This window comes from Notolepis coatsorum, assembly GCF_963971535.1.
Source record: "Notolepis coatsorum genome assembly, chromosome: 14".
Classification (NCBI taxonomy): domain Eukaryota; kingdom Metazoa; phylum Chordata; class Actinopteri; order Aulopiformes; family Paralepididae; genus Notolepis; species Notolepis coatsorum.
In genome coordinates this window covers 47425793-47440656 of record NC_140178.1, presented here as the reverse complement: position 1 = coordinate 47440656, position 14864 = coordinate 47425793, and the positions used below count along the sequence as shown (strand labels likewise).

Below are 14864 nucleotides of genomic sequence, written 5' to 3'. Positions count from 1 at the left end.
ACCAAATACCTGCTCCTACAACTCCTCCTTCCCCGTATGTGCTCTCTGCACCAAGAACGGTAGCCCCCCTCCTGGGTGAAAGTACTTCAGAGCTCGTCAGGATCCTAGCTGACGCAGTGAGTTCAAACAGAATCCCCATTCCTGAACCTGTAGTATTCAAAGGGGATCCATTATTATACAGCGACTGGAAACTATAATTTCAAACTCTGATAGATCAGAAGAACATCAAGGAAAATGAAAAGATCTACTATCTCCGCAAGTATGTAGATGGAGATGCAAGAAAGGCGATCGATGGCTATTTCCTACTCGGCACAGAGAACGCTTATGCTGCAGCGTGGAAGCTTTTGAACGAGAGATATGGAAACCCATTCACTATCGCACAGTCCTATAGAGAGAAGCTCAACGAGTGGCCCAAGATCGGACACAAAGACAGCCTCGAGCTCAGAAGCTTCGTTGATTTTCTCCGCAGTTGTGAGGCGGCTATGATTCACATAAAGGCCCTGGAAATCCTGAATGACTGTAACGAGAATAGGAAGATTATCTTCAAGCTTCCAGACTGGTTGATGGCCAGGTGGAGTAGAAAGTCTGTTGAAATGGAAGATCGGAATGGCCATTTCCCAACTTTCGCGTTCCTGAATTACGAATGGGAACAATAATCACTATGCAACAACCATCAAATGCACACAGCACACACACCCACACGCACACACTCACTCAAACAAACAACACACTGCAGCACCCACTCTCCACACTTTAGATCACACAAACACACTTACACTTTATATTTATTGATAAAGGATTTGCACTACAACCCGTACACCTACTGTGAATTGTACCTAAATTGCACCTCGTCCCATTTCTCCATTTCTGCCTTGCACTATATAGTATTGTATATTAGTACACTGCACAGTATTGTATATTGTATGGTAACTACGTCTATTCTGCATCGAACATTGTACATATGTCTAAACTGAACACTGTGACCTCATTTTTTTTTACTTCTAATTTTACTATGTTATTTTATTTCATACTTATCTTGTCTTGCACAGTCTCTGGAGCGCAACAGTAAGAAGCATTTTGTATAAAAGTATTCTGTACTTCTGTATGACAACTATTAAAGAAACTTGAAACTTGAACTTGAAGTAAGGATCGCCTGTCACCCAATTGCATTCAATCAAACAAGGCGAAGCAGAGCACCCAAAGGACAGAAGAAATAGGACCGTCGGAGCAAAGGTACTGGCTACAAGCTCCAACGAGAAGACGGTCATGACATGTATCTTCTGCAAGAGGGATGGACACACCTTGCTCAAATGCAGAAGGTTCATGAAAGAAGGAGAACAAGAAAAAACCTCTTTCATTAAAGAGAACAGGCTGTGTTTCGGTTGCCTTAAGCCTGGCCATCTCTCAAAGGATTGTAACAAAAAGAGTGAATGCGACGTGTGCCACAAGCGGCACCCTACATCACTGCACTCGGACAGAGCCAAGGAATACAGGAAACCTACACACGTCAGAGAAAGGGAGTAACAAGATAAAGAGGAAACTAAATCGACACCTCCTGAAATACCCATTACAGCGGCTACGACTCACAGAGCCATCGTTGGTAATGTTGGCGCAATCACCTCTGCAATCATCCCAGTCTGGCTATCATCAACAACCTGCCCAGCAGAAGAAGTCCTTGTGTACGCGCTGCTGGACTCCCAGAGCGACTCGACCTTCATTCTAAGGGAAGTCGCCGGCACGTTGAAAGCCAACAAAGAACAGATCAAGTTACGACTCACCACGATGACTGCAACCTCTACAGTAAACTCTCTAAAAGTGAGTGATCTACAAGTACGTGGCTACAATACAGGCAAGACGATATCCCTGCCACCAGCCTATACAAGAGAGTTCATCCCAGTCAACAGAGCTCACATTCCAACGAGAGAAAAAGCAAAGTCCTGGTCCCACCTGGAGCACCTTCAGAAAGACATAGCACCTCTGTTGGACTGCGAAGTAGGCCTGCTCATCGGGTATAACTGCTCCCAAGGGAAGTTGTATCCGGCAAATCGAACCAGCCCTACGCACAACGGACGGACTTAGGATGGAGCATCGTGGGATGTGGAAGTCCCTGTGTTGATTTCGGAGATGCCATCGGAACGAGTCATCATATAGAAGTAAAACAAGTGACACCGGATGTTGAGTCTTCAATCAACCTTCGAACAGAAGTACACTATGTAAATCGGCTCAAAGTGAAAGAAGTGACTCCTACAGAAATACTAAAGGCCCTAGAGTCCGACTTCTCAGAAAGGTTCAAAGAAGATAATCCCATCTCACAAGATGACCTGAAGTTCTTATCAAAGCTGAAAGAGAACATCACACAGAAGGAAAACGGTCACTTTGAGATGCCCTTGCCGTTCAAAAAAGAACGACCAGAGTTACCTAACAAGATCAAGCGCTATCCACCACCTGAAAGGTCTCGAAAGAAGACTGAACAAAGATGAAAACTATTACAAGGACTACTGTACCTTTATGGAGAATATCATCTCCCGTGGTGACGCAGAAAGAGTCCCTGAGGAGGAGATAGACAACAGCCTGGCCTGGTACATACCTCATCACAGGGTGTATCATCCGCAGAAACCAGGAAAAATACGCGTCGTATTTGACTGTTCTGCTCGCTTCCGAGAGACTTCCCTCAACGTCCATCTGCTCACTGATCCCGACCTAACAAATGCACTGGTTGGTGTCTTGTGCCGCTTCCGAAAGGGCTCTGTCGCAGTCATGTGTGACATCGAGAAAATGTTCCACCAGTTTCAAGTAAGAAAAGAGGATCAAGATTATCTACGCTTCTTATGGTGGGAGAATGGCAAAATGGATACAGCACCATCAGTCTACAGAATGAAGGTCCACCTGTTTGGGGCAGCCTCGTCCCCAGGCTGTGCCAACTTCGGCCTAAAACATCTGGCAGCGCATGGAAAAGGCCAGTTCAACAAGGAAACCAGACGCTTCATCCAAAGGGATTTCTACGTGGACGATGGTCTGGCAAGCGTGGAACGTGAAGACAAGGCTATAAGACTTGTCCAAGAGTCAAGAGAACTCTGCAGCACTGGGAGGTTGAGACTGCACAAGTTTGTCTCTAACAACAAAAACGTCATGGCAAGCATCCCAGAAGAAGAATGTGCTGTAGTTAAGGAACAAGACATGGACTTAGGAGAACTACATGTGGAAAGAGCTCTTGGAGTAGAGTGGTGTGTTACATCCGACACCTTCCAGTTCAGAGTCCAAGTAAAGCCCCATCCACTGACAAGACGAGGCGTGCTCTCTACCGTAGCCTCCATATATGACTCCTTGGGGTTCGTGGCACCCTTCGTCCTCCTCGGGAAGCAAGTTCTCCAGCAGATGTGCAGAGACAAAGTCGACTGGGACGATGAACTACCAGAAGCCCTAAGACCTCAGTGGGAGTCATGGCTCAGAGACCTCCCCAACTTGTCCGAGACACACGTACAAAGATGCTACGTACCTCCAGATTTCTGCGATGTCAAAGGCTACGAACTTCACCACTTTGCAGATGCAAGCGTCACAGGATACGGCGGATGTTCCTACCTTCGAACAATCAACGAGTCTGATGAAGTCCATTGCTGTCTAGTAATGGGAAAGGCAAGAGTTACTCCAACGAAAGTTACAACAATACCAAGACTCGAACTCGCTGCAGCAGTTGTTGCCGTTCGAACCAGCGACATGCTCCGGAATGAGCTCGAAATCCAAGATCTACAAGAATCCTTCTGGACGGATTCCCAAGTTGTTCTTGGCTACATAAACAAAGATGCTAGAAGATTTCAAACCTTTGTAGCCAACCGCATCGAAAGAATTAAGTCAAGTACAAAACCTGAACAGTGGTTCTATGTTGCTTCTGAGGACAACCCTGCGGATCACGCTTCTCGAGGTTTGACTGCAGATCAACTTAAGTGCTCAAACTGGTTCACCGGACCAAAGTTTCTTTGGCAAAAGGGTCCACTCCTCAGAGAATGCAAGAAGGGAGAGGTCAACGAAGATGACCCAGAACTTCGCAAGGCTCTCGTGTGTAACACTGAGACAAAGGAAGAGAGATCTTTACTAGACAACCGGAAGAAGTTCTCTGACTGGACAAGAGCTGTAAAGGCAGTGGCAAGGTTAAAGCGAATGGCCAAAGAACATAAAGGTCTGAAAGAACGCACCAACGAAAATAGGAGTATCGAAGAAAGAAAATAAGCTGAGCTTGCTATCATTAACCTTGCTCAAGAAGAGGTCTTCCTGGCTGAGATAAGAACTCAACCAAAAGCAGGAACTTGTCAAGACAAAGGGAAGTACGCTACAAAGGCTAAGCCCCTTCCTGGACGAAAACGGGATCCTCAGGGTGGGAGGGCGTTTAGGCCAAGCGGAGCCACACCACATACGATAGCAAAGGGAAAGCTACAACCAGTACGTGTATTTAGAGAGACCAATACATAAGATCATTACATTAATAGAAGCAGACTAGAGCACTAGTGAGTCATTTAACATTAAGTTGTTTTGGCACTTACCCATTTTTTGCTTGCATTTACTCTAAAAATAGGAGCTTTGTTTTTTGTTTTTGTTTTGCACTAAAGGGAGATACTTACCTGGTTGAATCCAATTGGTCCTAGAGACATATTCTTTGAAGTATCCACAATAAGAAATTCCACATTCTATAAGTATGTGCAATAAGACATTCCACATTTATTGGTATGTGTAATTGGTGGGAGTGTAACTGCAGCTATGGTTAACAGTTGGTTAATATAGTTATTTATGTTTACAATTTATATGCTTATTTTGTATAATAGTAATGATACACTCAATTGCTTTTCAATGTATTTCTTATTTGTTTTTATATAAGATACATATTAGTGGCGCACTGCTTTTTCTATTTTGTTTGTGCAAGGTATCCAGTGACGTGTTTCCGCCTTCTCTCTTACGTTGGAACTATGAACTTGAGTGGTAATGAAATTACCTGCCGTTCTAATAACTAAAGAACAAGCCATCAAGCCAACGTATCAAGACAATCTTCCAAGAAACTGACAGAAGACACACTACAGTAAAGCATCGATGTTCTCATGTACTGGCACGCAGCCAATAAGGTATTGATTGATGGAGATAACAATTGTGGTGTATGTATAGTGACTTTCCAACCATTGTTAATGGACTTGATAGTAATGGTATCTTTTGTATGCATTTGTACTCATACAGATTTTACGGTTTGGAAGAAGGTTTGGATGAAGTTTTGGATGCTTCTTCATTAAAATCAGTTCAAGAAATCAACTTGTGTTTTGCGTTGTGCCCGAGGATGTCACACATACATACGGTGGGGAAGAGACTGTCTATTTGGGGGGGGGGGGGGGGTGTTTGGACCTTTACGGTGGCCAGTTTCGAATTGCAGCCTCCCGTAGGTGCTCTTTAAGAGCGGTTTTGAATGTGGGTAGGGATTCACATCTTTTTACGGCTGTGGGTAGGGCGTTCCACATTGTTGTGGCATAATTGCGAAATGTGTTTAGTCCCTTGTTTGAGCCGAATCTGGGTTGCACATGATTTGTGGAACTCCTTCTGGTGTTGTGGGCGTGGTATTCACTGACCTTTGGGAAGTATTTCGACATGTACATGGGTACCTGTGTGGTGTAGTGTATCTTGTAGACCAGGCCTATTGCAAGTTGTTGTACTCTGTCGTCTACTCTAAGCCATCCTAAGTAGTCAAAGTGGGCAGGGGTGAGGTGGGTTCTAGGAGTAAGGTCAAGTAGTAGTCTGACCAGTTTGTTTTGTGATGTTTGTAATCTTGTTTTTAGCACCTTTGAGGTGCTTTGGTACCAAAGATAGACTTTCATCTTGTTTACATCAGGGTCCCCCATTTTCAATTCATAATGACATTTATGACATACACAACATACAGATATAAAAATCTAATCGAATCATCTAATCGAATCTAATCAGGACATTTATGACATACATGACATACAGATATACAGTACTGTTACATTTGTGACATACAAGATATGCAAATATACAGTACTGTTAAACAGAGATCCTAGCAGTAAATATATACGAGGGGGAGGGAAATGTACATTAGGAGGGGTGGGTGGGTGGGTGGGTGGGTGTTCGAACATTTACGGGGGCCAGTTTAGAATTGCAGCCTCCCGTAGGTGCTCTTTGAGAGCGGTTTTGAAGGTGGGTAGGGATTAATTTTTTTTTACGGCTGTGGGTAGGGCATTCCACATTGATGTGGCATAATTGCGAAACGTGTTAAGTCCCTTGTTTGAGCCTGTTGAAAGCCTACGGGTGTCTCTTATATATCTCAAATCACCTACTCGAGATAGAGCCCTGTGGCCGCCCGATATCCCCCAGCGAGGTGCTAAACTCGCCAAGTTCTCAGGTCAATTACTATTCCTAATCACGCTTACTTCATAGTCACTAGTTAGTTATATCCAGTTGATATGAAATATAAGCGTAGAAGAGTTGTTAATCTCTTCTTTGTTTGTAATAAACCGAATGTATGTCTGGGAGAGCTCCTTGCCTATAATAATAGTAATTATATTATCATTATCATCACCATCATCATCATTTTATGAAAAGCCTGTAATGCTAATCATTTGTAAGCCTGATGATATTACTACTCTTTTAATAAGTATTACTACTGCCAATAGTGTAATATTAGCGCAATAACACTAATAATCATTTGCAAGCCCCATAACCTCTTATCAGTTCGACAGGTCCATCAATCCGTGGCCCGATCGTCAGGCCCTGCAGTGGCCCGACTCTCAGTTTCCCACAAACCCAATGGAGCCCGTCGAACGCAGAGATACCAGCGCTCGCAAACAACAAACAGTGATATATATATTATATCCTTTATATAACTTTAGCTAAAAGCAGTAACCAGCAATTGATTTGATCTGCATGGCTTCCAGAATATAGCTATACCGAGTTACCTCAGATGAGAGCAGGGCGAGGCCAGCGTCGTTACCCATTGTGATAGAACAGCACGAAAGAAAGCAGTCCACGAATTCAATAAGTATTTTAACAAAGTTGGTTTAATTAGAAAAAGTAGGTTACAAAGATTCTGTCTTGGAAATGTCCAATTCAGTAAAAATAAGTATAAAACAAAACATCTCTCTCTAGCATAGCATAGCATCTAAAAAACTGAGTTTTGGCATAGGGACTCCACTCTGAAAAATAGACAAACTCGGTTCCAATACATCGCTCAACCGTGTCTGTTGCTATAAGAATGGTGTCAGAAGTCTAAAAATTTAAATTCTAACTCCGAGCAAGCGCGCAGGGCTTTATATAGCCAGGTTCTGCATCATATCAAGACCTCTTACTATTGGTCTAAATACCGTGATGTCATTCTATCAACCAACCAACACACGATACGTAAAAATGACCACTCCTCCCTTTTCCAGCCGTTACTGTAACTAAGAAAGTAATAGATTTCTTATGGCTGTGGAAAGCCCCTAGGAATCCATCTGCCTCTGCACGGGTCCTTGCCTTCAATTGGAATAGCCTGTACGCCTATATATATATATATATATACAGATATATACAGATATATACCATACACATATATTTAAGCATTGGTTGATATGTTTTACACATCATACATGTGTAAAACATCATACAGAGGTTCTCCCTCTGCCTCAGGACTGCAAAGGGTTAACCGTGCACATTCCCTCCTCGCGGGTCCTCGGAGTGGAATCTTCAAGGTCGTGGAGGGAAGCACACATTCCTCAAACACCCATCATTATCAAAACGTTTTTTCTATCCATTCTTTAGTGTATATTCCATTAACTGTAGTATAGTTATAGTGTATATAGTTATACAGGTTACATAAGTAGGAGGAAGAATACAAAAAGACATCCGTCATATCAGAGGCCTACTTGTCCTGTTATCAAGCTTATAATACATACTTATATTTAATCCTTTATAATGCTTAATATATTACATCATACAAGGGACACAAGACAGAGAGAGAGAACAGGATGTCAAAATACAAAAAGGGTCACTTCGTGGCACTTCAACAGAGCCGAATCTGGGATGCACATGATTTGTGGAACTCCCTCTGGTGTTGTGGTCATGGTATTCACTGACCTTTGGAAAGTACCTCGACATGTACATGGGTACCTTTGTGACATCCTCCGGGCACGACGCAATTAACACAAGTAGATTTCTTGAACTGATTTTAATGAAGCTTTGTCCAATCTCCATCCAAACCGTAAAATCTGTATAACATACACATTTATACAAAAGATACCATTAACATTGAAAGTCCATGGGGCGGCTACGTGACGTAGTGGGCAAGGCGCTCGCCACGAATGACGGAGACGCTGGGCTTGCCTGTTCGAGCCCAGCGCTCCACATTGCTTTCAGTTTAGCTGGTCGTTCATACTAATACACATTGGCCGTATTAGGGGGTGGGAAACTGATGGGTGGGGATCGGGCGTTGTGGACAGCGACTCCTACAGGTCGGTTGGTGCGCCTGCGCAGTAGAATCAGGAAGTGTCGGGGGCAGCGTGAGCCTCCCACGCGTTACTCCTCGCCACTGAGAGATCGAGCTGCGCAGGTGAAAAGATGCGACTGCTGTTACCTCAATTACCGGAGGGGACTTGTGCTATGTATGACTTAGTCCACATTGCAGCCGGCTTGTGGGAGGCAAGAAACAGCGTTCGTGACAGGGGAGGGTTGAATTAGATGATACGAAATTGGGATGGGAGAAAATATAGAAAATGGGAGAAAAAGTGGATAAAAAAAAATAAAAAATTGAAAGTCCATTAAAACCGTGGTCAGAACATCAACTGTCACATACAGTATACCAAATCATCATCCATAACAATCAATACCTTATTGGCTGCGTGCCAGTATAAGAGAACATCGATGCGTTATGGTGTTATGTCTTTAATCCTTATCTTGGTAGATTGTCTTGTTAGGTTGTCTTGGTGGATTGTCTTTTGCTTGTTAGGATTGACAGGAAAGTCAATAATCCACCCACAGTCATGTCGCATCGCAACTCAAGAGAAGGAAGGCGGAAATACGTCACCGGATAGTGGACCAAGTCTCGTGAGACAAAAATAATTGCACAAACAAATAGAAATTGTGCGCCACTCATATATCTTATATAAACCCATAAGAAATACAATGAAATACAATTGTGTGTATTATTATTAATATGCAAAAAATAAGCATGTAAAATTGTAAACGAATATAACTATATTAACCAACTGTTAACCATAGCTGCAGTTACAACCTTAGTGGTGTAGTAGAAGTTGTTGTCCTCTGTCGTCTACTCTAAGCCATCCTAGGTAGGGGTGAGGTGTGTTTTAGGAGTAAGGTAAAGCAGTAGTCTGACCAGTTTGTTTTGTGATGTTTGGAGTCTTGTTTTTAGTCCCTTTGAGGTGCTTTGGTACCAGGAGGTGCAAGCATAGTCGTAGTACCCTTGAATGAGTGCTCCTGCCAGAGTCTTCAGGGTATTCTTGTTTACCAAAGAGGAGATCCGGTACAAGAATCTTGTTTGTTGGTTGACTTTTTTTTATTACATTGTTTGCCATTTTGTCACAGGAAAGATGAGTCACTGAATTGACAAAAGAATGATCTCTCAGGCCATGTCCAGACTAAAACGATTTTGGTCGTTTTAGGCAAAGTATTTGATCGTTTGCACCGTTCTGCCACACGGAACTGCGGTCTGGCAGCCTGAAGACGGTACTTTGTGATACCAGCTCCCAGAGTGCGCAATTCTGAAGACGCCTGAAGATTCCCCCCATTGCGTCACCATCTTTACAAGCGATACGCGTCTTCTCCTGAACCGATGACACGATAGCCCACCTCTCCCTTACCCCGCGTGTGAAAACATCACAACAACAATGGCATGTACAGCTATTGAGCTTGATCGGGCTTTTACAGCTTTACATATACATTTACATTTACATTTAGTCATTTAGCTGACGCTTTTATCCAAAGCGACTTACAAGTTCTGTACGACAAGTCATCAGGAAGGGCACAACTCTATCAGCTGAGTAACAATGTTCATCAAAGTGTTGAGTGCTACAGTGTAGGTTAGTTTATTAGGACAAGTACATGACAGTAAGGTTAGTTAGGGTTAGATATTTTTTTCCTTTTTCTTTTTAATTCAGATAATGGTTGAAGAAGTGCGTCTTTAGTCGACGGCGAAATATTGGACGGGTTTCAGCTGTCCTAACTGGGGTGGGTAGTTCATTCCACCATTGTGGGTGCAAGGACTGAGCTTGGATAGGAGTAGGTTTGAGGCGGCCAGAAGATGCAGAGCATAGGGGTCTTGAGGGTGTGTAGTTAGAGACCATTGACCGGAGGTAGGCGGGAGCAGTTCCCTTTGCCGCACGGTATGCTAGGTCGAGGGCCTTGAAGCGGATTCATGCAGCAATGGGGAGCCAGTGCAGGTCCCTAAGAAGTGGGGTGACATGGGCCGACTTCGGTAGGTTTGAGATCAGGCGGGCCGCTGCGTTCTGAATGAGTTGAAGAGGCTTAGTGGCAGTGGCCGGGAGGCCAGCGAGCAGTGCGTTGCAGTAGTCGAGGTGGGAGATGACGATTGTACGAGGGAGATGTTGATTGGACGAGGAGTTGGGTGGCTTCTTTTGTCAGGAAGGGGCGGATCCTTCTGACGTTGCTCAGGAGGAATCTGCAGGTTCTGGTTGTCGCTGCGATGTGAGCAGAGAAGTTCAACTGGTCGTCGAGGACAACACCAAGGTTCTTGGCAGTCGGGGACGCGGTCACAGCTGCATTCTCGACTGTGATGGAAAGGTCGGTCGGGGGGAGGATTTGGCCGGCAGGTGGAGAAATTCTGTTTTGCTTAGGTTCAGTTTGAGGTGGTTGGTCGTCATCCAGGCGGAGATGTCGGACAGACAGGCCGAGATCCTCTCAGAGACGTGGATATCTGAGGGAGGGAAGGAGAGGAAGAGTTGAGTATCGTCTGCATAACAATGATAGGAGAAGCCATGAGACGTGATAATGTTACCCAGTGATTTAGTGTAGAGGGAGAAGAGAAGGGGTCCTAGAACCGAGCTCTGGGGGACACCCGTCCGCAGGGGGCGGGTGTCCGACAGGGTCTCTCTCCATGACAAAGGGAAATTCTTTCAGAGTGGAGTGAAAGATAGGACTAGGGTGTACTTAGCACTAGGTGGATCGGCGGAGAACTCCAGGAAAACTCCTCTTTGTCCCTCTTCGTTTCTCGATGCTTCGCTGACGCTAAGCCAGCAAGCCTTTAAATCTCTATCACTAATTAGTGCTGTCTAACACCTGGCCCTTAATGGGGGCACTTAACAAAACAAAATGGCTGTTTTAAACAAGCCCCTATAATTTAATGTTTCTAGATAATAAGTGCTTGTGTGTTTGTAGGACCGTGTGCAGCAGGAGTGGTGGGGAAGAAGATGCCTCGCTACTGTGTGTTTGGTGACACAGTCAATACTGCCTCACGCATGGAGTCCACAGGCCTGCGTAAGAAACCACACACACACGCACGCACGCACGCACGCACGCACGCACGCACGCACGCACGCACGCACGCACGCACGCACGCACGCACGCACGCACGCACGCACGCACACACACACACACACACACACACACACACACACACACACACACACACACACACACACACACACACACACACACACACACACACACACACACACACACACACACACACACACACACACACACACACACACAGCAACGCTCAGACTGAGAACTGGGTGTCAAGAGTCAATAATTGTTTATTGTTTAAAAGGATCCCCATTAGCTGCCACCTAAGTGGCAAGCTAGTCTTCCTGTGGTCCACACAGACAGACAACACAAAACATAACAACATGAGATACATATGACAATCACTGTAACTGAGGGGTACAATTCCCTGACTGTATTAATAAGTATGGTATCATTAAACCACTACTGTCTTATGTACATTACTACTGGCCATACAGTACACAGGTATATGAGATGAACACCTCCACAATGACACGGTTCCACAACAAATATGGGTTAGAATAATATTTATTATTAGCACGAAGATTATCTTACATTACTTGAGAATTAGAGTCGCGCTTGTAAGGCGAAGAATGTGCATGAATAGGTCAAGAGCGTAAGTCCATTCGAATATTACGCAGGAGATAATGAATACCACCTGTATCATAGGAATTATATCTATGGTACACTAGTAGGGCAGCCGGAGATACTAGTAGGGTCCCTCCGGTTGTAGGCCAGCAGGGGAGAGGAATGTTCGAATGCAAACTCTGGATCAACGGGGAGGGAATCAATAAGCTCCAGCTACGGGAGGCGGTACATTACTCCCTTGATCGGCAGACGAAAGCAGCAGCTATAATCCAAGTATGCGTGCAGCATAGGTGAAAACCAGCCAGCCTCTCCTAGAGACGGGCTCGAGTGATACTCCTCACGGGTAAATCCCACACAGTAGTGGGTGTAGACGATTCTTAATCCAGCAGCCACGGTACCAAAGCAATATAATAATCCAGCCGGAAAAGGCTCTGCATTCACCGGTGTAGATTCTCCGGTGCACGGTACTTCACATTAACTAGGTCGAACTTGACGTTATTACACTAAGCTCTGACACTTTTACTGTCCTATTCGCACGCGGTTATAAGTGCTCTATTTAGATGCACGGTTGCTCACTTCACTTGGTCGTTGAATCGTGATGAAGGCTTTACTAGTAAGGGTAACACGTTTCTAGGTTAACTTGACTTTAGGCTAAGTGCTGCTGTATCCACCTGCAACGTATTTATACGTACGGTGAACAATCTAGTGCCAACCTTATTTCTGTCTCGTATTCTTGCGCAGAACCGGGCATGTCCAGGCAAGCCTTGGCGGTGACTTTGAACTAGACATTGGGGGGTATGGCCGTGGCGCCTAGGGGATCGCTGTCCAATAGGAGAACGAATATTATGGTCTGGCCTGTACTAGGTAAAGGGATATTCCGTGTATATGTACAAAGAATATACAAGGGATATCAAACGATATACAAATATTATACATGGGATCTCAAGCAATAAATATATATATTCGGTTTAATCTGACCCTTTGTAACAGCCGCCTCCTAATTAGTCTGCACCTAATTAGATAAGCAGAGACAGATTAACCGTCTTGTCCACTACTCAATGTCCGTTGTGAGGAGTAGGGCAATTCACAAAGTCAGTGGGTCATGGTCGTCATTAAGAGAGTCGGGGAGCCTTGGCAACTCTATCAGCCTCGCCACGGGTCGGGTGTATGTCCGCCCCTGGACGAGCACTTCTGCCGCTCTGACCTTTCCGTCGGCACCAGTGATCACTTTGCTTACGCGGCCGGCCGGCCACGCAGCTCGGGGTAGTGACTGGTCTATGATCACGACGACTGTGTCCACTTTTAAGTTGTCCCCGTCCTTGACCCGCTTCTGACGGGCTGGAAGGGATGGTAGGGGGGTTAGGAGGAAGCGGGCCTGAGACTGCTTTGATCTGTGCTTGGCTGCGCCTCCACCTCCTCCGTCTGTTTCTCTTGTTTGCTCTGTACCCCGTCTGAGGAGGGGCCGGTTCCGGCCGCCCCATCAAGGAGTCGCTTGGGGTGCTGGGTTCGAGGTCAGCTACGTCTGGAGCGCAGCTGAGGGGGGTGGAGTTCGGAACTCCCTCTTGTGCCCACGGTTCTCTCACAGGCCTCTCGCCTAATGTCAATAGCCTCTCAACGGGCTGTACGGGAGAGTGGCCGGTGTCGCTCACCTTTGTGTGTAGGCAGCGTGTAGACGTGGGTTGACTGTCAAGTCCGTAGAGGGGGCCCTGGAGCGTCCACCCCAGTCGGGTCTGAACCGCGACTGGGCATCCTTTGGGTCCGATGTGGGCCGCCTCAATTGGGAGAATGAGGTCCGCGTGGTCGGAGCCGATGAGCAGGGTCGGTGTGGCGCCGTCGATAAGCGGTATAGGTAGTTGACGTAGGTGCACATACTTCGCCATCAGCTGTGGGATGGGGTAGGTGTACTGGGACAGGCCTATGTCGTGGCTGGTGAAGACGTTGGTAATACTATACTGCTTCTCTGGCTGGTCCACCGCTGCTATCTTGAAGGAGACCTTTTCACCTTTTATGGTCTTCTGGTCCCTTCTGATGGTGCGTATGGTCATGGTACCTTTGGCACCCCGCAGGCCCAACTGGGCTGCGGCGGAAGCGAGGAGGAGAGTCTTTTCAGACCCATCGTCCAGGACGGCGTAAGTGTCCAGGACCTTGTCCTCGTAGCTCAGGAGCACTCTGACCACTTTGATGAGCACTCGGGGGGTCCCGCTATGCTGGTCAATGTGGAGCACTCCTGTTAGTCGGTTGCTTTGGATCTTCTGGAGTGGTGCCGACTCGCGGTCGTCCGAGTAGCACCGTGACTCCCAGTGTCTGCTGTAGCAGTCGGTACAGTAGGGAGCGGTCTGGTGGATCTTTGGTACTGGTGCCACCGCCTCGGCCTGGTACATTACCGCGACGGGGCCCACTTTGTTGTCCTGGCGGACGCCTGTTGATGTCATGCAGGACCTCCAAGTGGGCGCCGCCGCACCTGCCGCACTTCTTCTTCAAACGGCACTCAGCTGCCATATGGCTGCGCGCGCAGCGGAAGCAGCGGCGGTGGTCTTTTATCCACTGACTCACCTCGTCCGTGGTCAGCTTCTTGAAATCGTCGCATTGATACAGCCGATGTTCCCCTTCACAGTACTGGCATTCAATCTTCCACTCCTCTTTCGTCGAGGGGGTGTTGTAGTTCTTGTGCTGCGGTACTGATTTGGCTTGGTGCATAACGGTCACCGACCGGCGGTTATCATTTGATCCCCGAGGTCCTGGTCTTGGGCTTGGTCCACTCCATACGAACGTGT

The 14864-nt window shown here is 46.1% G+C and overlaps 1 protein-coding gene across 1 annotated transcript in view; it reads left to right on the top strand.

Moving 5' to 3' along the window:
* gucy2ca (guanylate cyclase 2Ca) overlaps positions 1-14864 on the top strand; it is a gene marked incomplete at both ends in the record, with an annotated part of 163573 nt that overhangs the window by 133061 nt on the left and 15648 nt on the right. Inside the window, one exon of the mRNA XM_084329098.1 lies at positions 11374-11472. Coding sequence (XP_084185224.1) covers positions 11374-11472 — 99 coding nt within the window. The remainder of the gene's footprint in view (positions 1-11373; positions 11473-14864) is intronic.